The following is a 26,481-nucleotide window of genomic DNA, read 5'->3' on the forward strand; positions in this document are numbered from 1 at the left end:
GCCCTGGGGCTGGACCCCATTAAAAACCAGGCTTGGACCCAGATCTGCTGTGTCTGGGTACCCCTGTCACCCTGCTAAGACAGTCCCCACACTGGCTTCACACCTGCCCTTTGAAGGAGAGTGTTGCCCTGTGTGAGCATGGGGGTACGGGCTCTCAGGACCAGCCTGGGGAGACAATAGCTTTGATGGACGGGATCCATGCATGGGATGAGCCTGGGCACAGAGCTCTCCTCTGCCACAAGGCTTAAGCACCCAAATATTTGGCATCCCCATGTTTCAGCTACTTCCTCTGAGACTTCATGAGTTCTCTCTATTGCAGCAAAGCTCGTAATGACAGGGAGGCCATGACAGCTCAATCCAAGGCATCCAGAAAAGGCTGAAAGGAACAGGGCACCCTCCCATGTTCTTCGGAAAGGGCTGGACTGCACCCAGATGGAGGTGTTTTAATGACTGTTTTGGATCCCTGGGAGCCAGCCTCCTCCCACTCAGCCCAAGGTAATTCACCTCCTCCACCGATGTTGGAGGAGTTGTTGACTGGTGGAGAGTGGCTGGTAAAACAGGTTCTTTGCAGGGAGTTGTCTCCGAAACCCTGGGAGACCTGGATGGATTGAGCCCCTAGCGCGGGTCTCTGCTCGAACCCTGGCACAGCAGGCAGAGAGGAGTGATTTGCTTTTGCGTGGCACTCCTGGGCAGGGCGGTTTTTGAACGGCGCTGCTAGTAGACAAATTACAGCCTTGCCTCTGTCAAGGTAGATAAGAAACCATGTGATGCAGCGTGGTGGTAAACGGGTTGTAGTCAGGGTAAAGGTGCACAGGGAAATAACCTTGCAGGGAGTTCCTCCCTCCTCAGGGAGCAGAGTGTCCAGGCAGCGCTGATCCTCGTGGGTCCGACAGCACCTTGGCCTTGATGCCTGCACAAGCTTTGGGTGTTCTCTGAAACTCACAGAAAGCAGGAATGTCTTCTGGCAGAAGGAACTGGTCTGATCTCTCCAGGTAGGTGCTGTGGTTTAATGCTTAACCCTTTCCACTGGCGGGAGGGAGGGAGTGAGGGTGGGCTGCTGACACGGTCAGTCTTGGCCAAAGGGTGTTGGGGAGGATGGGAAGAGGGGGCAACTGTCGTGGGGGTGTTGCTTGCCGATGTGCCAGCTCTGTTGAGATCTTGGCACTGTTGGAGTTTCTTGTGGGTGGGCAAGATCAGAGGCATTTTTGTTTCTACTGCCTGGGGAAGCTGAGCACTGTGTAGGGAAATGGCTCTGGAAATGCGTCTGTCCCCCATGTTAGATCTATTTTTGGTCTGGTTTGCCTCTCTTTGGGGCACAGTCTGTCTGGGCTGTGTCTCCAGACTTGCTCTGGAGCCAGCTGTGGGGTTTTTCATTGGCCCCGTATCCATACAGCCCCTGGGTGCGTGTCCTGGCTCTGCTGTGTGGGGGTTGCAGCCTCTGCCCATCCGGTGCTGAGCAAGCCCTGATTCATCCGCAGTCGCTGAAGGATCCCTGCGGCCCCGCGGCATTGGCTGCTCCGCTCAATCTTTCCTAAAAAGTGATTTTGGCTTGACTGGGAGCTGGGGGAGGTGAAGCTCCTGGGCTTTGTGAGGTGAGTCAAGGGCTCACACCAAGCCTGGGTGATGTGGGGATCACTCCCAACCTCCTGCAGACCCCAGGGCAAGCACTGCCACCCTCGGCTGCACAGACGGGCTGATGGGGACCCAAACGCAGCCATACTCTGCCACAAAACATATCTGAAATCCTAGTTTAAGCAGATATGATGGCTTCAAGAGTTAATTGCAAAGCTCAGTACTTCGAGTAAGACATGACCAGCCCAGAAAAGGGAATTGAGACCCCATTTCTCAGAGACTTCCAGCTCACACCATCTCCGTCATGGATGGGATGGATCCAGGGGGCATCCCAGCCCCATCCAGATCCACCTCCTCTGAGCAACAGACCTGCCTGAACACATGCCCAGTGGGGTCCTGCACCCAGGTTGTTTCACAACCCGGCAAGGCAGTTTCTCCTCTCTCATTAGATGAGACAGCATTCACTGAAACAGCATAAATGTCAGATATCTCAGCACTAATGATTAACAGGGCAGGAGAAGACAAGGCAGGGGGAGATGTGCCAATCTTTTTTTATTCATCTCTTTGAGGTTAAAAAAGGTAAGACAGTGGAAAATGAATCCCTCTTTGAAAAGAGGAGGGAAAGATTGGCAAAGCAAATCCATAGCCTAATGGGTGGATTACTTAATTACAAATAATGAGAAACTGCATGTTGATCATGCCAGGTTATGTGCTGCCTCTGAAGGAGCCAAACAAATTCAAGGCAGGAAAATCTCATTTTCATTTCAAAGGAGCCTGTGCATGCAAAAACAAAGAAGTAACTGGCTCTTAAGTGGATTTAAACCAGCGTTAGTGCTCCGTGCTGTCACTGCTTGAGGGACAAGAGCCCTTAGCAGAGGCACCTGCATGCGTACGTCCCCACACACGTGTTAACCTTGCGGGGTGGCAATGTGTGTGTGCAGTGATTGCTGCACCAAGAGATCACACCGTGCCAAGCAAATAAATCCGTGCTGCCTTCCTAGTGCAGCTAAGCTGTATACAAATATTTACAGGGTCAGGCTCACGGAGGCGAGCACAGTGCAAGGATCTGAACGGGGAGGTGTCCCCGGGGGGTGAGGGCCGCTGGGGATGCTCACGGGGTCCCTGGGCAGGTCCCAGCCTTCTCCATCCCCATCTCTGCCAATGCCAGGCATGGCATCGGGGACCACCCAGACCCCAGCAGTGGGAGCGCTGTCGGGGTGTGAGGGCTGCCTGGGGGGGCAATGGGGACGGAGGCGGCGGAAGGGAAGGGCAGCACACTCCCCGGCACTGCGCTGTCCCCAGACAGGCACTGAGCTCCCAGCCAGGACCCGGCCCCCCTTTGCTCTCCGTTCTGCTCCGCTGACCCTTTCGTGCTCCCCCGCCTCCCTTGACCAGGAAGAACAGAAGCCGCAAATAGTTGCGGGGGGTAATGTGGTTTAATTTATGACCCAGCTTTCATTACACAGTAACTTGTAAACCACGCTGCGAGTCACCACGTCCGCAACGACGCTGGCGATACCACGGGCCCAGACCTGCTCTGACTTTCATGTTCTTAAAAGTCAAATTCAAAGCAACCCCTGAGTCTGGATGAGACTGGAGTGCCAGCTACAGAGCTGGGGTGCTGCGATGGGACAGATCCTGTGCAGGGAGGGCTCTGCCCCATCAGGCTGTTGGGGTGCTGGGAGCTCTGCTGGGACCCCTGCATGTGTTTGCAGCTGACTGAGGACTAACGCTGTAGGCAGATGTACACTGTTGTGAAAAGCTCAATCCAGCCAATAAAAATATTTTCCAACACAGTTCATGCACTGGCAGAGAGGGTGGACAGGTTTTGCACAGAGAAAGGAGCAGAAAGCTGTTGTTTTCCAAACAATTTTTTATTTAGGGTGGCATTTTATCAAAAAACAAAACAAAAAAAAAATTGACTTGTGCAAAATTAAATCTTTAAAGATGACTCTTTAAAGATGGTTACAGACCATGACTTTTTGGTACAATCTGTGATTATAAACAATTCCCAGCCCCAGCCACATACTGGGAGTAAGAAGAACTCCTGCTGCCCCTGTTCCCAGGCAGAGCTTGTCAGCCTTCAGCCTCCGATGCTTTTGCATCTGAGGCTTTTTGCTCAATAAAAATTAAAATGCCATTGCCACAACTCACATTGGGGCTGAAATCTTCTGCCACTAGTGGTTACCCTTCCAGTTTATGTGGTTGAGATCTATGTGGTGGCTCTAGGGTCCTCGCCTTGCTGAGTTACAGGTTAAATCTCCTTGTCCGGGAAGGTTTGTTTAATGTAGGGATTCCTTTTAAATGACCTCCAACAGGTGAAATTAGGAGTTGTAACATCAAGTGCTTGTGTTGGGAAATGTCTGCATCTTCTGAGTGTCACTTTGCAACACCTGGCTCGAGTTGGCATTCCTCTTCTCTAGCCCTGTGCAGCAGCTGGGGAAGACAACCTCCATCAGCCCCTTGGCCCTTGCCCAAGGGTGTTTCAGTCTCCTTTCTTGTTTGGCATCAGGGCTGCAAGATCCTCACGCAGGACACAGCCACACCATGCTCTTATGTTTCATCCCAAACAGCCTGGCCAGGCAGAGGACCCTTGAGGATGAAGAAGAGCAGCAAAGAGAGCGCCGGCGGAGGCACCGGAGCCTGCTGTCCTCCACAACAACAGATGAAGAACCTCCTAGCCCTGGGAAAGACACCAGTCCAGCTTCTAGCAGGTGTGTGGGGTCCTGCTAGCATCAATCTTACTCATGATGCTGATGGCTTGCAGCTTGCTGACTTGTTTTTCTCAGCCCTGAGCTAAAGCTGCTGCAGTTGGTGGGAGTCTCTTCTGGGTGAGAGAGGGCTGAGCTGTGGGAAGAGCAGGGGTCCAATGGGCCACTGGGCAGAGGGATGGGCTTCACAGCAGGAGAACAAGAAGAGGGGTCTACCTCTGGTGGGCTCAGTCGTGGGCCTCAACATGTCTCATGGCACAGGGAGCTGATGTGCCAGGGGGAGGGTTGGTGCTGAGGTTGAACTTGTGTGGGTGCTGACCATCCCCTAGTGGGATCTTGAACAGGTAAGAGCAGACAGACACCCATCCCTGCATGGCAGGTGAATCGAGCATGCAGAGCCTGGCTGGCTCTTCTCCTCCTCTGAACCTTGCAGTGATGCCGTACGTCCTTTGCTGGATGGGGAGGTGACACAAGGGCTCTGCAGTGGTGCTCCCAAAGTCCCTTGTTGCAGGGAGGTGGGATTTGGAGGTGCCCTGAGATCAGGCTACCCTTACACAACCTGACCCACTCTGTAAATTGATTCTGGAAATGCCCAGTATTTACGTGGGTTTTGTCCACAGTGAGACTCAAGCTCTAGAGGTGTCTCTCTCCATTTCAGACAGGAGGAAGGTAGGATGCTTGGCTTGAATATGGGATGAACAGGGGGTGAACATGACTAATATGAACAAGCTAGACAGGACAAATCTCCCTTCCCTGGTGCTAGCACAGGCCAGCCATGTGGTGATTGCAGCTCAGGATGAGGGCAAACTGTGCTCTGCACTGGTGAGGCCACACCTGGAGCGTTGTGTCCAGGTTTGGGCACCTCAACACGAGAGAGATCTGGAGGGGCTGGAGCGAGGGCAGAGGAGGGCAACGAGGCTGGGGAAGGGCCTGGAGAATAAATCCTCTGAGGAGCCAGTGAAGGAGCTGGGAGTGTTCAGTGTGAGGAGGAGGAGGCTGAGGGGAGCCCTCATCCCTCTCTGCAGCTCCTGACAGGACATTGCAGAGAGGATGGGGCTGGGCTCTGCTCCCAGGGGATCAGGGACAGGACAAGAGGGAACGGCTGGAAACTGCCACAGGGGAGGGTCAGGCTGGGCATGAGGAAAAATATTTCCCAGCAAAAGTGGTCAGAGAGTGGCACAGGCTGCCCAGGGAGGGGGGAGTCCCCATCCCTGGGGGGGTTTAAGGGCCGTTGGGATGAGCTGTGGGGGATGTGGGGTAGGGGAGAACTTTGTAGAGTCGGGCTGAGGGTTGGACTCGATGATCCCGAGGGGCTTTTCCAACCTGAATGGTTCTGTGATTATGGCATCTCCTTCCCAAGCCCCGGAGATTGTATAGATACAGCCTGCATGGCCCTGGACAAATGTCCTATCTGTCTCTTCCCAAATGTGGTGCCTGAGGGAAGGAGGGGAAGTGACTGCTTTGCAGAATATGTTGGGACTGTGGTTGGACCCTGCCATAGCAGACCAACTTACAACGAACAGTTTAAACTTTAAGATAGTGGTATTTCTTCTGGTCCAGTGAAGAGCCATAGACACACTTCTCATCCAGCAGCAGACCCAGCGTGCTGGTCTGAGCCTACGGCTTCTTGGCACAGGGCTTGGTGGATGCTGATGTCCTGAGAAGGCTGCAGAAATACTTGATTTCTGCCACAAAAAAGAAAAAAAATACTTTTAATCCAAATTTGCCCTTGGACGGCCTAGCTGGGTTTATGGGGATGAGTATGGCTGCAAGTCCTGGTCTGCAGGAGTGACTTCACGATGTTGGTGGGATTTTTACAGCCTCCTCACCCTGAGACTTTCACCTGGGTTAACCTCACCTGCAGCATCAAAGCCAGCCCTCTGGCTCCACGGTGATGAGGTTTAATCCCCATTTTGTCTCTGTCTCTAGACCTCAATCCCTGGTGAAGCCAGTGTCTTCGGAGGACAGGGAAGAGTATAAGCTCTCAGAGGTGCTGAAGACACAAGAAGGGAGACGGACAAGGTCCCCAATGGCCATCTCTGAAAAGCGGAGGCAGGAGAAGGAGCAGCAGGATCCAGGGGCGGGGATGAGCCACGCGGAAGCAGGGACGCAGCCACGCAGGGGGCAGGAGAGCATCCAGGCTGGAGAGCGGGGTCAGGATGCGGCCAAGGGTAGAGGGGACCCACCAGGAGACCAGCACCCAGAGCCAGCCTCAGAGAGGAAGGTGGTGGCAAGGGGACGGCTCCAGGACAAAGAGGGACAAGGTGTGGGGACACCTTGTGAGGGGCAGAAGAAAGAGGTGGTGGAGACACAGCAGCAGGCATCGCCAGAGCTGGGGGGCTGCCGGCTCCGTGAAGTGAAAATTCTGACCAGACAGGGAAGCCGCAGCATGGAGGAGAAGACAGCCATGGTGGTGACCTCATCTCTGGACCAGCAGGTGAGCAGGAATGGACAAGGCACCAAGCCCTGGGGTGCAGAGTCCTAGTTTCTGGGAGGACAACAGAGAGAGGGAGAGTCCAAGAGTACCAGGAGGGAAATGGGACCCGTAGGCTCTTGGTGAAGGTTTTTCTGAGGGCTGCAGACCTCCCTTCCCTCACTTATATGTGCTATTCTGATAACCTTCTTCAGCAAGCCCCTACTGATGGCCATTACAATTTCCCTGAAGAGGTGTTTGGGGCTTTGTGTATCCAAGTGAGACAGTCAAAGTTTGGAGGACTTTGATCTCAAACTCCAACCTCCAAACCGGTTCCCACCCTGGCTGTCTTGCTCCCTGCACCTCAACCTTCTCTGCAAACTCTGCAGGGATGCATCAGATGTCTGCTTTTTCCTCAGCGACCATCCAGGAATCCCTCGAAGGAGGTAATACAGCTGTCTCCCATCCAAGCTGATGAACCTGCAAAGAAGCCAGATACTTCTCCAACTCACATCACCTACAGCAGCTCCATCAGACGAACCAGCCCAAGAACTGTCTCCTTTCGGGTAAGAACTAAAGCAAGTGGGAGAAAGACCCCCATTTAGGCAGCAGAGGATGGGGGGAAGGAAGGATTGCTTTGGTCTCTAGGTTATGTCGGCAGAGCCTATTCCCGAAAGTGCATTCAAAATCCATACTTGATCTGGGCGTTGCAGTTCTACTTCCGTCTCTCCTCCATTTTCCTTCTTTGTGTCTGACTGAAAGCCTGTGATGATGAACATGCCCATGTTCATATGCTTTGTGCTGGTCTGGAAATTTGTAGAAAGCGATGAGAAAACAGGGAGCTATTGTCCTCAGATTTTCCAGAGTCACAGGAATGACCATCTGCCCTCCAGCATTTCTAGTCTTCTCTGAGAGCATAGGATGAAAATAAAATCCATTCTCCTTCTTGTTTCTTGTTACATCCCTGAGAATATCTTCAGTTCTAGCCCCCCAAAGATGTCTGGAATAAAGTGCTTAGAGAGGCTGGGGAAACCAAGAGCTGTTGAGATCCTCCCTGCTGTGAATCAGAGCTGACTGGCTAGGCTTAACTGACTTATATGGTGCATTAATGGGAATAAATGCGTTACACTATAAAGTGTCTTTAGTCTGGAAAGCTTTGAGATATTGGATAAACTCTGGTGTGGGTGAAAATGGAGCTTCCTTGAAAATGGGGGAGATGAGTCCAAGACAGTTTGGTAGCCAAAGATGTCTTCGCTAACTCCTGTCCTTGTGTCTTCCAGGTGATCTCAAGAAAACAGAAAGAAGAAAGCCAAAGCCCTCTCACAAGGAGGTCAGCACCTCTTTTCATATTACTTTGGTCTTGCTGGGCAGGAATTGTCACCCTTTGTTTTCCAAGGGAGGAGAAGGAGGTAATGGGGCCTCGTATCAGTGAGTGCCCTGGCACAGGTTTGCTGAACATTGGTCCCCCAGGTGTCTGGCTGACTGGGCAGCGATGCTTAGCAGAGGACAATGTCCAACCCACAGCTTACATCTGTACAAGATCCCCCCAGCTAGATCCTGCTCTCTCTTGGTTGATATAGATTTTCATCAGTGCTTGTGCCTGCACAGGAGTGGTTGAGTGTTGAGTGCTGCAGCACCACAACAGGGTCCCATTCTTGGAGATATAAAAACCCACTATACAGGTCCATGAGCAACCTGATCTGGCTTTGGTGATCAGGTCAAGTGATCTTCCACATCTCCATGGTGAAGTTTGGATAGCTGGCTTAAAAACTGTTGAGGAACCAAGAGCTTAGGTCTGAATGCAGGGAGTCTATAAGATGCCCTCTCGCACCTCTGAATGCAGGGCAGGGTGTGGGGCTTAATGGGCACCTGGGCTTGCATATGTGCAAACTATAAGCAAACTTGTACTGATATTGGTGAAGATGCAGTTCAGACCTGGCAGTGGTGAAGATGGGGTAAATGGAGGAGCTTGGTGCTATTTTTCAATGTACAGTGTGGCCCTAGTGAGACTCAGCGATCTCGGTCACCAGCAGGGAATGAGTTGCCTTGGTTCACTTGGCAGATGGATGCAGGAGTGTCTGGGTCAGACAGGGTCTTCTGCCAAGTGGAGTCCCCCAGGATCATGGGCTGAGTCTCAGGAGATCCTGAGGGGACTGTGTCCAACTGTCTCCCCTCTTCTTCACCAGTGCGAGTTTGAGGATCCCAGGTAGCAGCACCACTATTGGGGAGAAGCTGGAAAAGTACACCTCAGCAGTGCAGGTACCAAAATCCCTTGGCATAGCCGGACTGGCATGGGGGGGATGTGTGGGGAGAGGGAGAGGGGTGGCCTGGATCTGAGCAAGGAAGGGAGAGAGGAACTGAGCTACACTGAACAACCAGTGCTAATAGAGTTGAAAAAAATGGTCCCAGCCAGAAAAAGGGATTGGCCTTAGGGTTTTAGAAGCAGGATGGGGTTATCCCTTGGAGAGGATCATGGGGGTGCTGCATGGCCGTGCTGCGGGAGCAGTGGGGCAATCCCATGAGCTGGTGATGGGCAGGGAGGGAGCAGATCCCAACAGGCTTGGGACATGAGCCAAAAGCAGGACTTTGCTTTTTACTACTGCTTGGGGTGCGACACAGCCCCTACTAATACCCCTCTCTCCTCCCAGCGCTCGGAGGGGGTGAAATCATCCCTGACTATTCAGAAGAGCCTCTTGCTGTCCTCAGAGGGGGTGGCCAGCAAGCGCAACTTCTTCGAGGCGAGTGCTCCCAGCAAGGCTGAGTCACTGGCTGTCAGGAAGGTAAGGGCAGGAGCTGGCCTGAGCAAGGACCTTCCAGCAGGATCCTGTGCCAGCTGAGGCAGCAGCTTTTTAGACAAATCTTTCCCTGTTTGGATACCACACACAGCCCAGAAGGCTGCTGCCTGGATGCAGTTTGGTGGGAGTTTGGTCCTTGCTGAGCGGTACCAGGCAGGGCTGGACTTGGGCACCAGCTGCCTCCAAAGCTGCACCCTGCAGTGTGTGGGTTCATAGTGATGGGCTGGTATTTGAGGAGCTGGGAAGGGGCCAAGGTGTAGGCTGGTCCCTGCCTTTTTCAGATTTTCTGTCTCCCCATGCCCTGGGGGCTGTCTCGGGTTATATTCGTATGGTGGAAGAGCTGGTGCTGTAACCCTGGTGTCGCTCTCTGTGCCACAGGACAATCTGAAGATCCCGGGATCGGTGACATCTCGCATTAATCTGTGGATCAGCCGAACTCAGGAACCTGCCAAGGAGGAAAAGAGCAAGGTACCATCTGGGCTGGAGACCTGAGACCGGGCAACCTGGTGGGACATGTACCTGCACCTGGGGTGGTGGGGATGAAGGGTTCATGAACCCTTGGCTGAACCCATTGAAGGGTTTGAGAGGAGCTTAGCCAGGGTTGGAGGTTTGGGTGCTGCAGGGCCACCATGGCAAGATGTCAGGTCTCTACTTGTTACTGTGCTGTGATCCTGATCCCAAAGTGCCCAAGGCAGCTGCTCCCAGCCCTTGGTGGGGTGAGAAGGGAGCAGACACCAGCTGGGTGTGTGTCCCAGGGGACATGCAGGGGGACCTGACCCTCCCATCAGTGAGGGGGATCACCCCAGCATGATCCCATCTCTGCCAGTGTCTGGAGGACTATCTCTGACCTGGAGGCCAGTGGGAGATGAGCCATATGCTCAGTCCTTTGGCACTGGGCTCTGCATGGCTTGGAGAACTGTGTGTGCACTGAGAGGTCCTGCTGCATGTGGTGTCTGGAGTGATCTGCATCCACGAGTGTATCCCAGCCCCCAAAATCAGGGTGTCTTGTAGCTGTGGGGTCAAAGTGCCCAGCTAAGGGAACTCAGAGGGCAGCACTTTGCCACCGTGGCTACTCCAGGGACAAGGATGCAAGGGGGACAGACAGGAGATCATTTGGCCTCCGAGTACGTGAAAAGGAGAGGTTCTGCAGGTCCTGGGGATGTATCACTGTTTACAGCAATAAGGTGTTTTGCCACTGCTCATAGCAGAGTCTCCTGGAGCAGCCTGGGTACAGGACCAGGAGGGGCAGGTCCAGCCCAGCCCTGCAGCCCCAGCAGGCAAGCCTGGGCACCCCCAGCACTGAGCTGCAGAGATTAGCACTGCCCAAACGTGTCTGTACTGGGAGGGTGTGCTGGCTCTGTGTCTGCCAGGAAAGGGTTTGCTCCTGGGGTCACTCTTGGGTAAAGTTTGCAGCTCCTTTATCAGTTTTTCCTATAATAATACCTGCTGCCATCCATCTCTGTGGGCTGGAGCTGCACTTGGGTTTGAGGGTCCACCAGGTGAGGGATCTCAAAGCTGGCTGGTTTCACCTGGAGCACGTATGCTGCAAGGTTTGGTTAAAGTCAGACCAAGGCAACATGGAACATGAGGCATGGGGAAAACTTTCTTGTGCCGCTTATGAGTCTCTTGTTTGCAGGACATCAGGAAAATAAACAGCCTGCCAAACCGTGATGTCTGGGTAAAGCAGCCTGGAGGCACCCCTGGAGACACCAAGGTAGACACAGAGCTGCTTTGAAAACTGGTGCATCCTCTGAGCTAAGGGCAGAGCTGGGACCTGCCCACTGGTGCATCACTCACAGGGCAGGTGTGGGAGAACCAGGCTCTGGAGGGGAGAGGGGTGTGGAACATCCAGGACCCCATGACTTGGGAGAGTCAGCAGGAGGGGACAACTGGAGGCAGCTGTGAGGGTGAGAAGGGCTCTGCTTTGAAAGAGGAGGGAAGTGTCATGTGGTGGGATTTAGGGGATGCCTGCCTGTCGTATCCCCCGTTCGGGACAAGTGTGGTCCCGGATAAAGTAGCTGCCTTTGGGGGTTTGCAGCCTCAGGCCCAGCCTCACTGTTTCTCACTTTCTTTTCCAGTTGTAATAATACTGGTTGTAATAATATCAGATGATCTGGGGAAAAGTGTTTTGCTCTGAAGACCAAAGCCCAGCCCTACGCAACCATCCAGCAGCCCACTGCCATGAGCGTCTCCCGTGCCATGTGTAGGTGCACTCCAGGTTGCCAGGGTCTTCTGCTTGTGGGATTGGAAGGAAGAAGACTGGAAGATTATCCCTGTGCCCTCAGTCCTCACTCACTGCCTGCCTGGGAGCGCCCACGCCTGGAGACTCCTTGCAATGCTGAAGGCAGACTCTTGCCTCATTTCCCCAAAATGTTTTGATGTTTTGTTCCTAGTGTCTGGCTGTGCTCCATAACTGCTTGCAAAGAGGATCAGTCTCCTTTGCAGCTGGATCATATCAGTGGGGCAAGATGCTGCCTGGCCAAGGGAGTTTCAGCTGCACGTCCATGGACCATGTCCATCCCTGCTGCCTGGCTCATGTGGGGTGAGGTGGAGCAGGCAGATGTCACCCCCCCTCCTAGGCTGTCACTGCTGGAGGGACCCAACCAAAGGCAAACAGTGTTTGCAAAGTCACGTGTGTACCACTGTAACTTGGAGATGCCTCATGGAAGAAGGGTGGACCTGATGGCCCTGGTGCTTCCCTCCAGCACACACCTGAGCCAGAGCCAAAGACTTGGCCTTCTCCACCTCGCCCTTACTGTTCCCTGCCCCCTACAAGCAGTGACCCCTTTCACTTAGTGATACAGGAAGGGTGGGCTGGCCATGCCCCTGTTTTGGGGGTTGCATGGAGCTGAGAGCCCTGTGCTGGACTCCTTCTGCAAACCCCATTTTCCTCTCACTCTTCCTCCCAAGGCCTTTGCCCTTGGCTGTGCAGACCCTTGGTCCTGCACTCCCTGGGCTGCTGAGCCCACCCGGGAGGGAAGCAGGGTGCTGTCTCAAGGCCAGCTTTAGGGTGCCATGGGCAGCCCATAAAATGATGCTCAGATCCTTCTGCTGGAGCCGTTCAGTGGGATCAGGCTGTGCCTTGAGCAACTATTGTGGTGTCCAAATTTGGTGTGGGACTCTATTGCTGCCCCTGAATCTGATCTTGCTTGCTGGGCTTTGGAAAGGACTTAATTTTCTCTGTGCTTTTTTTTTTTTTTTTTTTCCCCCTAATAAAAGTTGCTCTTTCTTAGATACTCCCTGTCATGTGCTCCTGGGCTAGGGCTGAGAACAGTTTGCTTCCCTTCTTCTGGCAAGAAGAAAACAGGCAAAAACCTGAGACAAATGTGTCCTGGGGGTGTGTGGGGGGCAAGAGCAGCCTGAGACTCTTCTCATTACAGCATCTTGGACCCAGTGCAGTGGCTGAGCGAGCCTGGGCTGGGGGCTGTGATGGAGGGTCCCATCCTCTGATCACGGCAGCGCTGCCTTATCAGTGTCCCTGGCCCTAGAAAGTGACAGCTGGCTGGCTTGTGTCAGCCCCTTGGGCACTCATGTATCTCAGTCAGGAGGGTTTAAAATAGCAAATCTCTGAGGCCACACAATAGCTTGGGCTTATATGGGCTCCTGGGGGGCAGGGGGAGCGGTGGAGGGGGCCAGGGCCGCGGCTGCCAAAATAGCAGCTCACAAGTGTTGCATTCCTCGCTGGGCGCCGGGCACATTCCTCCCGGCGCTGCCCGCCCCGGGGTGGGCGCTGGAGCCCTCTTAAAGCCTCCTGCTCCCAAAGAGCATTTCCCAGACGCCCGCCAGCTTCCCCTCCGTTCCTTGGGATCTCACCAGTACCCCACGGCAGAGGTAAGGCTGAGGAGGCGGGGTGCCTGCTCATGGTGTAGGATGCTCAGTGGAAGGGAAGTTGATAAAGACCCAGAAGTGCTTTGGCTCAGGGTTAATGATCTTCCCCAGCCGCTTGCACTGGGATATATTTTTGCCATGAAGGCATTCCCATGGATAAAGCATCAGGACCCTCTCCAGGGGGGTTTATTTGCAACTTGCCCAACGCCTTTTGAACCACCCCAATGTGTCCCAAAGTGGGTGAGAAGGATTTTGGCTGCCCTGGTTCCAGGGAAGTCTCACAGATCCTTGTTCCCTGTGTTTCTGGAGGCGACAGGAGGGATGTGATGCCTGGGGGAGAGTTGGGCCAGGCTGGCTCTGGCTCGCTGGCAGCCCATAGGGTGGGTTAGAGGTGGGATGCTCCTGTTCATGGTCTCACCCTGCCAAGCAAGAAGGGAGCAGCGTCGTGACCCACACTGGAGCAAATGATGGGAAATGAGAGCTCCATGCCTGGGAAGCCTGGAGGAAAGCAGAGACTGTGAACTATGAAGAATTAACTCAGGCCCAGAGGTGTGACCAGCCAGGCCTGAGCTAATGGAGAGGGGGTTTTTAAGGAGTGGGAGGGATATCTGGAGTATTTAATCCACAGCAAATGATGGGAGATTTTTTTTCAATCAGTAATTCGTGCAGTATTTCCTCTTTATCTCTGTAATACATCTGCTTGACTCTCATAATTCTTTCAAAACAAGACTTCAAAGCCTTAATGGAAAGGTTTATCTGTTTCTGTGAAGAGGATGCATAAATATTTCCTAGAGCTATTTTCTGGTGTAACATTAGTTTTTCTTGTGTACTCCCTTAACAGTCCTGGTTTTGTTGTTGTTCCTCAGCAAACGGTCTATGGGATCTAGTGATGTATGAGAGAGGAGATGAAAAGAGATGTAGAAATAAACTTTCACAAATGCATGTTTGCACTGTCATGGCCAGGAGGGAGTCTCCGCTCCCGTGTCACGAGAGAACCATGTGAAGTTTTGGGTGTTCAGAAGCCAAACTCTGGGGGTAGCAGGACCATGCGAAGCCTGGGTGAAAAGAAGGGCCAGGAATTGATGTTCAACAGGGAGCAAAGATTGAGGGGATGGTGCTAGAGGGGTGTTCTTAGGGTCAAGCCCCAGATGCACACTGGGGAAATGAGTGATGACAGCAGAAGCAGGCGGTGAACCTGAGGCAGACAGTGATGAGTTCTGTCTTAATTTGTCTCCAAAAACTACCTTCTGAGTCATTGCTCAGAAGTGAGATTTGACAGCCCCCATGGGTATGCAGAGGCACCCTTCCTGTAGCGCATCTTTCCCATGCTTGTGCATTCCAGTCCTGGATTCAGCATCTTGAATAAGCAATCCTGAAGCCTGTCCTACCCATCCCGGGTAATAAATGCTCAACAGATGTAGCCAGGACCAGTTGTTCCCAGACACCCAGCAGAAGGAGAAGTGAAGCGGCGCTGCTCTGGGAACAGGTGGTTTAGCCCATGGAAGCTATTTCTAGATCTGCTTTGCGTTGTCCTGCTGCATCTCAGCTTTGCTGAGGTCTGGCACGAACACAAGCTGCAGACAGGCTGTGCAGGGGCTTGGGCTGATGCTCAGGGCTGCTCTGGGATGCCCAGGGCTGGGCCTGATCATGGGGCTGGTCTGTGCTGACCTTGCAGCGGAGCATTGGGTGGAAGCTAGATGAGGTGGAACCATGAGCATAATCCTCCTGGCCACAGCTGTGAGGGAGACAGGTATGCTGGGAATATGATCATGGCTGTTTCTGCAGTTATTAGTCCCATTGCTAAACCAGGCTGTGAATTATTCCTTTTAGCTAACCTCAGTCTCAGGGCCAGCACCAGGGAACAAACACTCCTGCTGAGCCCAGATCATCCCTTTCCAGAGCATGCTCCGTGCTTGGAGGGCTGGGCTGGGAGGTCTCACCAAAACCTCATGCTGTGGCTTGTGCAGGACTGTAAATCTGTGATAACAGGACGTCCCTGCAAGCACCCAACTGAAGCTAAGAATAGTCAGGAAGCAAAACAAGCTGAACATTATAATTGGGTTATTTGCCTGTGCCCTGAGCAAACACAGCACCCTGAGATTGGCTGCGTGTCCCGGACATGGCTCCTGACAGCAGTTATCAGTGCTGCATGAGGCAGTGTCTAATATCCTGCCTTCTATTTGGGGCAAGCTGTGATCCTGGGAGGGAGGGGAGGGGGGAGCCTTATCTCTGTTGAGATAACGCTGTCACAGCCTGGCTGGGGACAGCTGGAAGATCCAAATGCTTTGGTGAGATGCGGCATTTCTGTGCCTGTGTCTCGGGTGCTGGAGGACAGGTTGTGCTTGTCCTTATCTCAGCTCCTAACCCTTGCTTTTCCCAATCTGCCTTGAATTCTGCTAGATAACCAGGCATGTCGGACTCCGAAGAGGTTGTTGAAGAATATGAGCAGTAAGTGGTGTGTTTTTAAACACCCTTTCTTTCTCCTTATTCCTGCTGTCCTGCAGGGTCACAGCATGGTTTAGGGGTGCTGTTCGGGGGGCATGAGATCTCGTCATTACCCCAGCACCCCTCGTGAAAGGGCCTTAGGATTCCCCCACCTTGCTGTTGTGATAGTGCTGAGACCCCTAACAGTGGGGAGTTTTGCGTTAGGAGCTGTATCTGCATATACATGGGAAGGGACATTCCCTGCATTAAAATTGCTGCAGTTCAAATCGGTGAGACAGAGCTGGGAAAAGCTGATATAATCAGTCTGCTGCTGCTGGGGTCCTACTGCCACATCCAGAGCATCACTCCCCAAGGGCCAAACTTCAGGGCAACTTTTGCTGGTGAGGGCTGCTGGACCATCAGGCATAATCTGAAGAGAAGGGGCTCAATATCTGAGCTATGTGGTTCTAGGCATCAGGCCAAACACAGCTCCTACTTCTCATCCACCAGCAGAAAGTGTAATCTGAATCCTTCTCTTAGTTTGAATGCCACTACAGCTTTGCATGTCTTAGCAATCAGTCTGACCCCACTGTCCAGCATCCCCTGGACACACCTGAGGACAGACTCTGCATCTCCCTCAAGGTCAGGAAGGGACTTTGGGGTAGAGATGGGATGTGAGATGCCCATTTGTAGGATTACAGGCCATGGTCACTTCATCTCAAGATGCAAAACGGTGTTGTGCTCTGACCACTGCTAAAGTGTCGGCTAGCACTTCAGCTCCTACTGTCCGCAGCCTCAAGTGTGATCTGGGTCTTGTCCCATCCCCATTGCCACCTTGCAGTGTGCCCCACAGCAGCCTGCCCAGTAGTCATTGCCCATTGCTAGGAAGAAGGGGATCCACCCTTAAGGCAATTTCAAATTCCCCCTTGGCCTCACTGATGAACACATGCACCCTGTTGCAGAAGATCATTGTAACTGCAAATGTGTGTTGTGCTTTGCAGGGAGCAGGAAGGTAAGGGAGCATGGAGCATCTGCAGCTGCCCCAAGGCTGAAGCTAAGAAATGATCGGAGCAGCCTCAATAACCTACGTCTTTTTCCCTTCCCTCTCTCCTGTCCGCATGTATGCTCTGTGAAGAGGAGTATGTGGAAGAAGGTAGGTGCTCTAGGGCTGGCGATTGCAATGACCAAGAGACAAGTGCTGTTGGTTCAGTATTTTGCTTGGGTGGGTTGTGGTGGTAAGCTCCTTGGCCGCAATGAGCAATTCATGACCAGGAAAGGCAGATGAGACCATGTTCTAGATTTCTCCATCTGAAACATCAGTAGAATCAAACCCAGTCTGAATTTTCTTGGGAATCTCTTTTGTCAGAGTGATCCCTTGACTCAAAACAGGGATAGAAATGCTGGGCTTGGGTGTTGGCAGAGGTGTGAGCTCAATAACTTGACAGGAGCTGGAGCATCAGCTGAATGTATATTAATGATGCTCAAGCACAAACCTCCAACCGCCTCAGTCCAATGAAGAAGCAAACCCCACGGTGCACGTAGCCACCCTGGGACACAGCTGGGCTGTGCATTGGGGCTGGGTTTGGGAGCTGGGTTTTGTTAAGCCTCTTGCTGCTTCAGGTCACTGCCAGGCAGCCTGGGCTGTGACACAGCAAAACATCTTGAACATTGCAAGCAAAGAGAGGTACAAGGGGGAAACCACTGAAGTGCTGGAGTCCTCATCTCATGCACGCCATAGCTACACCTCACAGCTTTATGGCATCCGACTAACCTCTGCACTTATTCCTTTCCCTCCTCCCTGGCTCAGAAGAGGAAGAATGGATAGAGGAAGAAGACGGTAGTTATTGCACCTTTCTTTATTTCATCTCTCCACTGCTGCTGTGAATGTCGTGGGTTGGTGTGTCTTTTGCCTCTCCTTGGTTGGGAAATGGTTTTCTTTCATTCTTCCACTTCTCTCTCTTGCTTCTTGCACTCCTTCCTTCCTTTCTTGCTGCGCTGTACGTATCTGCTCCTGTGTCTGTGGCTTCTCTCTTTTATTTATCAACCAAATGCACTTGTGGTTTTCTATTTTCTTTTTCTTTCCTTCTCTCTTGCTGTGGGACCACAAGTCTTCCCAGGACCCGTGGGCCCCAGCACTGTTCTGACTCCAGTGGAGGATTCTTGTGGGGATACTGCTCCCTCCAGTGGAAAAATGTTCCAACAGTGTCATAAATAAGACTGTGAAGGTGCCAAAGGCACGTTCTCTGATGCCAGACAGTCTTTTTCTTTGCTGGCTAGAGGAGAGCAATAGAAATCACACACCCCCCTCCCCTCATCCTGGGTTATAAGAGCATGATAGCATGAGAGGGAATGAGGGACAAACCAGGAGGTGGCTATAAATCCTTTAATTACCTTTTTTCCCTGTCCAAGCACAGAGAACAGCCCTTGGGTAAAGGTTAGAGCAAAGCCCTTTGCTTTCTGAGCAGGTGCTTCTTTCTCCTGTGGCTCTATCTCCCCCAGGTCTCTCTCAGCTGGCTCCGTGCCACAGTTGTCCCAATACCGGGGTCCACAGGGAGCCAGCGGGAGCGGTGGCTGTGCGACTCACACTGCCCATTATTCCACAGGTCAGGAAGAACAGGTAGAGGAGGTGGAGGAGGAGACAGAAGAAACCAAGGTAGAAGGTGCGTGGTGGCTTTGCCGTCGAGCTCCCATGGCTTGGCTGGAGCCATGCTCCGCTTTGGTGGAGTGCTAAGCAGGGTCTGGGATGTCCCAGCACAGCCTGTGACAGAGGGCCAGTAGCACAGACAGGCAGCTCTCCCCTGTATCTGTAGTTTCCAGTAAGGAAGTGTCAAAACTGAGATGCCCTTTCCTGATCTACTGAGTGCCTTGGCCCTGCAAGCATGAGGATAATGGTGTTTTCTTCCAGTTGCTGACCAAACTGTTTGTGTCCAGCACTGAAATAATGCCAAAAATGAGTTAAGCCCATTCCACCAAGATATCTACGTAGCTTAGAGGGGGTATTTTCAGACCTGGGGTCATGCTTTGATGTGTCTCACCATCCAAAGAGCACTGGCCTTCTGGAGACCTCTTTGGAGCAGATGGGGTTGCCTGATGTGTGTCCCTGTGCTGTCACGGCTGGTGAGGCAGGCTCAGACCCCAACCATGCTCCCTGAATTAGGGTGCCAGGACCCCTCTGCTGGGGGATGTGGCTGCCCTTCCCCACGGATGCTCATATTTTCCCCATTGCTTTTGAAACAGAACAAGAAGATGAAACGAAAGCACCAGGAGAAGGTAAAGCAGGAGTGGAGGAGAGAAGGCTTTGGCCATTCCAGTTCCCCAAGGCACTGGGCCCTTGTAACAGAGTTTTCAGTATTGAATTTATTTGCTGCTGGAGAGAGAGAATCTGCAGTAAATAGGGCAGAGCTGCCCTAGCCCTGTCCTCTGCCAGGGCTGGGACAGCAGAAGGCCTGCAGGAGGGATGGCTTTGTGCTGCTTAGGTAAGAAATTCACACAAAATACAGGAGAGGGTAGTACTACTGCTTTCCCAGTGTGAGCTCTTGCAACGCTTGTCTGGGCGTTGACCTGGCGAAGACCTGGGCCTCTCCTGGTCTGTCTGTGAGGGAGCGATGTCCGTGAGGGTCCTGCTCTCTCCCTGTTCATCGTGGAGGGATGGAGCTGGGTTTTGCAGTGGGGATAAGCATGGGGCAGAAAGGAACAGCCTGGCTGAACCACCCCGCTGTGTCTGTGAGCAGGGTGCACAGCAGGGCTGGCCTCTGAGAGCCAAAGCATCGTGTTTTCCACAGGTGGAGAGGGGGACCGAGAGCAGGAGCCTGGGGAAGGTGAAGTATCCATCCCAGTTCCTCTCTGGGGTGGGAGGGACTCTCCCTTTGCCTGTGTAAGGAGGTACCAAATGCCTTTCTGCTCAGCCAGGAGCATCAACATGTGTGTCAGGTTTTCACACACAGATGGACACCTCACTGTGTGCATCTTTGCTGGAGAATGATCCACAGTGCAGCCTGTGCTGCTGGGAGAGAGCAGTAGCTTAGCTCAGTGTTGTGGGTTTTGGGTCAAGGTGTTAAAGCAAATGCCTCTGTGACACTAACGTTGTCTTTCTCTCCTGCTCCTGGGGACTCACAGGTGAAACGAAGCCAAAGCCCAAGTAAGTGTTGGTGTGTTTTTGCTGGTGCAAGGTCTGAACTAGGAGCTGTGCCAGGGCAGAGGCTCCATGTGATGGGCTTAGCACCATGATCCACAGAGGGCATGAGGCAGTGAGGCCTCAGAATCATGAAAGCAGGCTGGGGACTAGGACATGGAAATTAAAACTGAGAGAAACAGGCAGACAAACCAAATATGAAGATGATCCTGAGAATGAGGTCTTGAAGCATTTTGTGTGCTCCTTGGAGGAGGCCCAGCTGCCCTGTGGCCCTGCAGCTGGAAGAGATCTGTGGTACAAAGCCTGGGGTACATAGTCCATGGAACAGCCAGCGTCTTGTTTCTCCAGTATGCTCCTGGCCACAGCTGGCGTGAGGCAGGCATTTGCCAGCATTCCTGGGACAGGAGCACTTGCCTAAAGGAGGGGGGCCATGAACCATTGCCAGGAACCCGCAGGTCCTCATGTACCCCTGGGATGCTGCAGTCTGAGAGGCAGATCCCTCCTCAGCTATGGTCTCTTTATCCCTTTGTATCTTCATGTGTCCCTACTGAGCATCTTCTGCCCTCCCTCAAGCCCACAGAGGATGAAAGGATGGTTTCCAGCTCCCCATTCCAGGTCACACTGGAGCACACAGTTCCTCTGTGCTCTTTTGGGTGAGCAGTGGGGTGTCTGCCAGCCCCAGGGAGCCTGGCACAGGGTCGTGGTCAAGTTGCCTGCAGCTTGCAGAGTTATTCCAGCCATGTGGGCGCCTTGGAGTGCTTCCCAGGAATGCCAGAGGTCTTCCTCTGAGGCTGTCCAGCTGGCACCCTCTAGCAAGCAGCATTACACGTCCCTGTCCTCAAAATGTGCTCGCTCTGCACCCCTGGGGACCACGAGGCTCAGAGAGGAGGGGTGGGTAGATTAACACATGGATGAAAGGCACCATCCTGTCCCAGGCATCTGCTGCGGGCTCACCATCCTTCTGCTCACTTTCAATTGCAGGGTCTTCATGCCAAACCTGGTGCCTCCTAAAATCCCAGATGGCGAGAGACTGGATTTTGATGTAAGTAGTGCACTCAGTGTCAACCCCTGTGAGGTGATCTCCTCGCATCGCTCCTCCACGCTGTGCCCAGCAGCTCCTGGAGGGTTTCACCTGTGGGAGTTGTAGCCGCTGCTGCTGTTTCTCTCTGGTGCAGGACATCCACCGCAAGCGCATGGAAAAGGACCTGAATGAACTGCAGGCCCTTATCGAAGCCCACTTCGAGAGCAGGAAGAAGGAGGAAGAAGAGCTCATGTCTCTCAAGGACAGGATTGTATGTCTGCGGCCTTCCCCCTCTTGTTGCCACCTCTCCCCTGTGGGCACACAGCCATGATCCTTTCCCTGCAGTCCTGACAGCAAGACCTGAGACATCCCATGTCCCTGCAAGACAGAGCTTGAGATTTGAGCCAGATCTTGTACCCCAGTGCATGGGAAGCCCCTGGTCTGGCTGCTGCGATGCTGTGGTGCCTAACAGAGGTGCACCTTCCCCCATGGTCACTGTTCCACATGCTCCCTTGGGAGACGTGGGAGCAACAGATCTGCCCTTGGGGCTCTCAGGACTTTTGGGGTCGGGGATGTGTCCTTAGGGACAGAGAGGATGCAGATTTCCGGGGGTGTTGAAGTCAAGGTCTTCTTCTTCTGCAGGAACAGCGGCGAGCGGAAAGGGCAGAGCAGCAGCGGATTCGCAGCGAGAGGGAGAAGGAGCGCCAAGCCCGCATGGCCGTGAGTGTCCCTCCGGGAATGGGAGGCTCAGGCTGGTCTTGGGTAATGTAAGCCTGGCTGAGGGGTCTCTGTTCACTGCTGACCCACTTCTGACCCTGACAGGAGGAAAGAGCTCGCAAAGAGGAAGAGGAGGCCAGGAAGAAGGCTGAGGAGGAGGCACGGAAGAAGAAAGCTTTCTCCAACATGCTGCATTTTGGAGGCTACATGCAGAAGGTGTGAGCCTACCCTGAGCAGTTGCAGTGAAGCTGCTGGTGCTCCTGGGAAGGGCTCAGCTGTGGTCTGGCCTCACTGCGCCATGCGTGTTGTCAGTGTTGTAGACTGTGGTTTCTACAAGCAGAAGAATACAGGCCACCGCTGTCGGGCCACAGCAGCAATCGGAGAGCCAAAGTGAGCTGGGAGCTCTGCTTTGCAGACGCTGGCCAGGGCAGGCCCAGCCTCACCTCAGGGACAAGGATGGGGGTGGGGATTGTCTTGTCCACTATTGCCAAAATTTTCTTGAGGACCTCATGTGATAGGGGCAGAAGCTGAGAGTGTTGGGGGCAGAACTGGGGATAGATAGGGGTAGAGCAAAGGCTGGGCAGATTTCCTTCCCTCCAATGGACTGATGGTTTCTTCAGTCAGAGAAAAAAGGTGGAAAGAAGCAAACAGAGCGGGAAAAGAAGAAGAAGATCCTCAGTGAACGTCGGAAGCCCCTGAACATCGACCACCTCAACGAAGACAAGCTGAGGTGAGCATGGGCTGCAGCAGGGATGTCGGGGACAGGGGATCTGCTTTGGGTCTCACCTCCCAGGGCAGGATCCTGGGTCGGGGAGGGCTGACTGGGGCTTGCAGTCCAGTCAAGAGGGTGATGGCCCAGCTGGGAGACAGGCTGTGACACACCACCGGGGACACGGGCTCCGTGGCTCTGTCAGGCCACCACGGCCAGGCTGCTGCTGACAGCACCGGCCATCAGAGGGAGCCGCGCTCACATGCGTGGGACACGCGTGTCCCCATGCGTCCGACCTCACCCATGGCTCTGGTCCATGCGTGGGTCTGGCATCGCACATCCCCGGGCAGGCATGGAGCCTGCAGAGACCCGTCCTGGGGGAGCAGGCGAGATGGTGGCATCGCTGCCCTGTCCCTGCAGTGAGCTCCCTGTGAGCCACATCCCTTTTCTGCACTGACACCAGCAGGCTCTTCCCATAGGGACAAGGCCAAGGAGCTATGGCAAACTATCCGTGATCTGGAGGCTGAGAAATTTGACCTGCAGGAAAAGTTCAAGCGGCAGAAATACGAGGTGAGCTGCGTGGTCCTCCAGGAGCTTGCCCTCTGTGTGCCTGGCTGCTCTGTCTGGATGCTCCCCACCTGGGACATGCACTGTCTGACTGATGGTGCTGTCGCAGGGAAGCTGGCTGCTTCAGAAAAGAACTGTGCCCCCCTTTGTGCATGGGGTGACAAACACCCGAGAGGCTGTACATCACTGAAGGCAAAGCCACATCTGCCTCCCTTCTGGAGATGAGCCAGGATCAATCCAACCCTTCCAGTGGCTGCCAGCCACCCTGGCAAGGCTGAGCACACAGCTGTGAAATGCTGGAGGATGTGGCAGCTGGTGAAAGGGGCTGTGTGGTGGCCCTGTGACCTCCCAGCCCCTGGGGCTTCCCGCTGTGCTGCACATCACAGCCCCATGCTAAACGCCATGCAAGAACTGCTGGGGAATAGAGAGCAGTGATGCATCTTCACTCTGACCCTTGTCCCTGGCTGGGTGTGGGGCATCTTGCCAGACCTCACCATCTGCCTGTGTTTCTCTTGCAGATCAACGTCCTCCGAAACCGTGTCAGTGATCACCAGAAAGTGTAAGTCCCTGGGCAGGCTGAGCATCCTTCCTTGATGCCTCCTGCCCTTCCAGCTGCCTGCTCCCCTGGCCCCAGTTCCCTCCCTGTGTATCTCCTGGCTCTCTTGCACCCTCACAGAGCCACCTCCTGTCCTTTCCACTCCTGCCTCTGGTCCTACTGGTACTTGCTGTTCATGGACCTGCAGGTCTGGTGCAGGGACCTCAGTCCCTTCTGCTCTTCTCCCACTGACAGACCCCCATTGCCTCTCACCTCCACCAGCTTCCCCCTGCCCCAGAGACTCCAGCTGGGGATGGGCACCACGGAGAACCCACCCCTGCACGTGGGGCCTTATGTCCTTGTGTGGGTCCTGCCAGCCTCCAGCCCCCCCCATCCCTGCAGTGACTCTGACCAGCATCTCAGGGAAGGTGCTGGAGGTCCCAGCTTGTGTAGGAGGGGAAATCCCATGGGCTGCAGAAGCTGTGCAGCCCCACAAGATTAGGGGAGTCTGTCCCTGTGTTCACATTGCCTGGACAGGACTGAGGGACCCTTCGTAGGAGGGTGGAGGTGGGTGTTTAACCCCTACCCTCAGGAGCACCATGCTGCTCTCGCATCCCCATCCCACACTGCCATCTCGCATGAGAGATGCTCAGCCTGCCCCGTGTGTCAGGTAGCAGCATCTCCCTCCTGCTTACACAAAATCTCTCTTCTCTTCTGCCCCAAAATGGCCTGCTACTGCAGCAAAGGGTGAGTACAGGCATTTTCTGAGTGCTGTGTGTCTCTCACTGCACGTGTGCTGCATGGATGCCGGGGCTGACATCAGGCTTGCAGTAGGGCTGAGGGAGGAGGCAATGCCAAGGATTGCCAGCCAGAGCTGCACTGGTGACTCTCAGGATGAAATGCCAGAAATGACCTTCACCGTCCACCCGAGCCTCCTCCTTCCCTTGCTTTCTGCTGACCCATGCCCAGAGCAGCACCTGTTCCCCTGATGCTGGTTAAAGAGAGTGATGTGGTGCGTCCTGGCTAACAGCTTCACAGCTTCTGGTTCTTGCGAGAAGGATCCTGCAGCTGCTGTTAACCCTCCACAACTAGAGATCCAGCTCATTGGATCTTCTCTGAGGGATCCTTGGAGGGAGAAACATGGGGAAGGGAATTGGGGGTCTTTAGAAACACCTGGTAAAATGCATGAGCTTTTTCCCAGAGAGTCCCAAAACACATGGACAGACTCAGGTCCCATTGACCTGGGGCCACTAATGACCTTCTTTTCCACAGGGCAGTGAGCATCAACCAGAGATGGCTCCAGCCTCTTTGCAGGATTGTTGATGGCACCCACCTTGTCCCTCCTTTCATGGTCACTAATGCCTTTTTGCATGTGCTTTTCTGCTTCCCTTCCAGGTCAAAGGCTGCCCGTGGGAAGACCATGGTGGGTGGCCGGTGGAAATAGATGACTCAGAAGGCAAAGGAGGCTCAGCCATGGAGAGGTGTATTGCCTTTTGGTCAACCAGCTGGCTTCCCCACGTCATGGAGCCTGCACCACACGTCCACCCACCCTCCCACTGCACAGAGCCTGCAAAGATGTTACTGCAGGCACAGCGCTGCTTGGGAGGGCAGATGCTTTGCAAGGTGCCATTCTCATCTCCACACCCCCAGCTGATGTTGTGTCTGTAAATAAAGAGAACGGTGAGGGGGTGAGGGTGTTGTCTCCATCCTGAAGCTCTGAGCCCAGAGGAAACAGGCACAGGACAGTGTCAGCAGAGTTTGACTGAGCAAGTACAGTTGCACACCTGCTCCCTGGGGTGTAAGAGGATGCAGCAACTATCCAGTATCTCATGAATAACATGTCTCCTTGCCTCACAGCATCTCACACCTGCAGTCTTTGGGAGATTTTGTAACCGATCTCAATGGTCTGACCAGCTTTTACTGCTGCAGTTTGGGGCAATCCTAGTTATGGCCACTTAAGTTCCTGCTTTTGCTGTACCAGAGACCCCTCACTCCCCTCTGTGTCAGGGCTGGCCCAGCAGGACAGCATGGATAGGGACACTGCTTCCAAGCCTCTTGGTCCCTGGATTAATGACAAACCCTTCTTCCAGGCCATTTTCATTCCTGTTTCCACTTCTTCCTAAAGGGCCCAGACCGACTGTGTTTGGCTCCTCTGTGTGTTTCTAACAGCATGCAACAAAGACTTGAGATAAGTCAGTGTGGAGAGACTATTTATCTGTCCTTTTCCCGGATGCACGTCTCTTTCATCTATCTGTAGGCATCTCTGTAGCACGCTCTGTTGTTAAACAGCATCCATGAGGCATTTCCCTGAGCAGTGGGGAAGGGATGGATGCACAGGATGGTGGATCTTCAAAGGCTGCTTTTCCCTTGGCAAGACATTTTGTCTCCCCTCTTGATGGGGCTGCCTGTCCTCCACATCCCAGACCCAGTGATGTGGGGACAACCTGCAGGTTGTGCTGCCTATTGGATGAAAACTTATTTTGCCTGCTTCAAGAAATGCCATCAGGTTTTGGGGAACAAGGCTCTGGGAAGCCTCAGCTTCTGTGAGGCAGCAAGTAGAAGGCAACCAACCCCCTCTTACCCTGCTCCTCAAAAACAAGGTGTGGAGGGATGAACGTGACCCCTTATTGGGACAAAAAGGGAGAGCTGGGGAGGGTGACAGTTCTGGGACATGAAATACCTGGAGGGTGGCTGAGTGAAGGTCCAGCAAGTGACATTTCCAACCTGCCTGATGCATGGCCCCAGGAGAGAGGAGTGCTTGTGGCAGAATGCTATGTCTGGCTTTGGAAAAAAAATATCCCCTTTTCCCAGGCTCTGAAGGTCCACCCTCAAAACCTTTCTGTCAGGCAAAGGCAGGGCCCTGCCGGTGCTGGTGCCCGGTGCTGCACAGAGGCGCTGCAGCCGCTCTGCCCGTCCCTGCGGGGCTGGCAGCGCCCAGGGTGGGGGTACAGAGGCACTCCCTGCTTCCCACAGCGCTGCCTGTCTCGGCAGCGCACTGGCCCCCCGCCAGCCTGGTTCCCTGCACGCCGGGGCCGAAACCTGTGAGCTCCCTCCCGC

At 53.8% G+C, this 26,481-nt stretch overlaps 2 protein-coding genes across 9 annotated transcripts; both read left to right on the plus strand.

The window, feature by feature from the left end:
* Positions 1-602: 602 nt before the first annotated feature.
* Positions 603-11,835, plus strand: LAD1 (ladinin 1). Its single transcript, XM_074925674.1, is given in 13 exon segments — positions 603-659; positions 661-744; positions 746-826; positions 946-992; positions 4,146-4,286; positions 6,213-6,720; positions 7,116-7,262; positions 7,977-8,026; positions 8,883-8,955; positions 9,345-9,476; positions 9,870-9,959; positions 11,128-11,205; positions 11,570-11,835. Coding segments are annotated over 13 exon segments (1,494 nt in total). The 3' UTR covers positions 11,576-11,835.
* Positions 11,836-15,729: 3,894 nt separating this feature from the next.
* TNNT2 (troponin T2, cardiac type) lies at positions 15,730-25,116 on the plus strand. Of its 8 annotated transcripts, none has more exons than XM_074925224.1 (17): positions 15,730-15,767; positions 16,745-16,755; positions 16,879-16,896; positions 17,551-17,580; positions 18,347-18,403; positions 18,981-19,013; positions 19,526-19,561; positions 19,860-19,881; positions 20,857-20,917; positions 21,051-21,167; positions 21,539-21,616; positions 21,719-21,829; positions 22,234-22,343; positions 22,802-22,892; positions 23,408-23,448; positions 24,166-24,171; positions 24,820-25,116. In XM_074925224.1, the coding sequence occupies exons 1-17, from the start codon at positions 15,730-15,732 to the stop codon at positions 24,866-24,868; spliced, it is 909 nt and encodes a 302-aa protein (XP_074781325.1). In that variant the 3' UTR covers positions 24,869-25,116. The 8 variants fall into 8 exon arrangements, with proteins under 8 accessions (XP_074781325.1, XP_074781326.1, XP_074781327.1 ...); XM_074925225.1 differs by lacking the exon at positions 17,551-17,580 and adding an exon at positions 19,247-19,249; XM_074925226.1 differs by lacking the exons at positions 17,551-17,580; positions 19,526-19,561 and adding an exon at positions 19,247-19,249.
* The last annotated feature ends 1,365 nt before the right edge of the window (positions 25,117-26,481 follow it).

This window comes from Athene noctua, chromosome 23 (genome assembly GCF_965140245.1).
Source record: "Athene noctua chromosome 23, bAthNoc1.hap1.1, whole genome shotgun sequence".
In the NCBI taxonomy this organism is placed as follows: domain Eukaryota; kingdom Metazoa; phylum Chordata; class Aves; order Strigiformes; family Strigidae; genus Athene; species Athene noctua.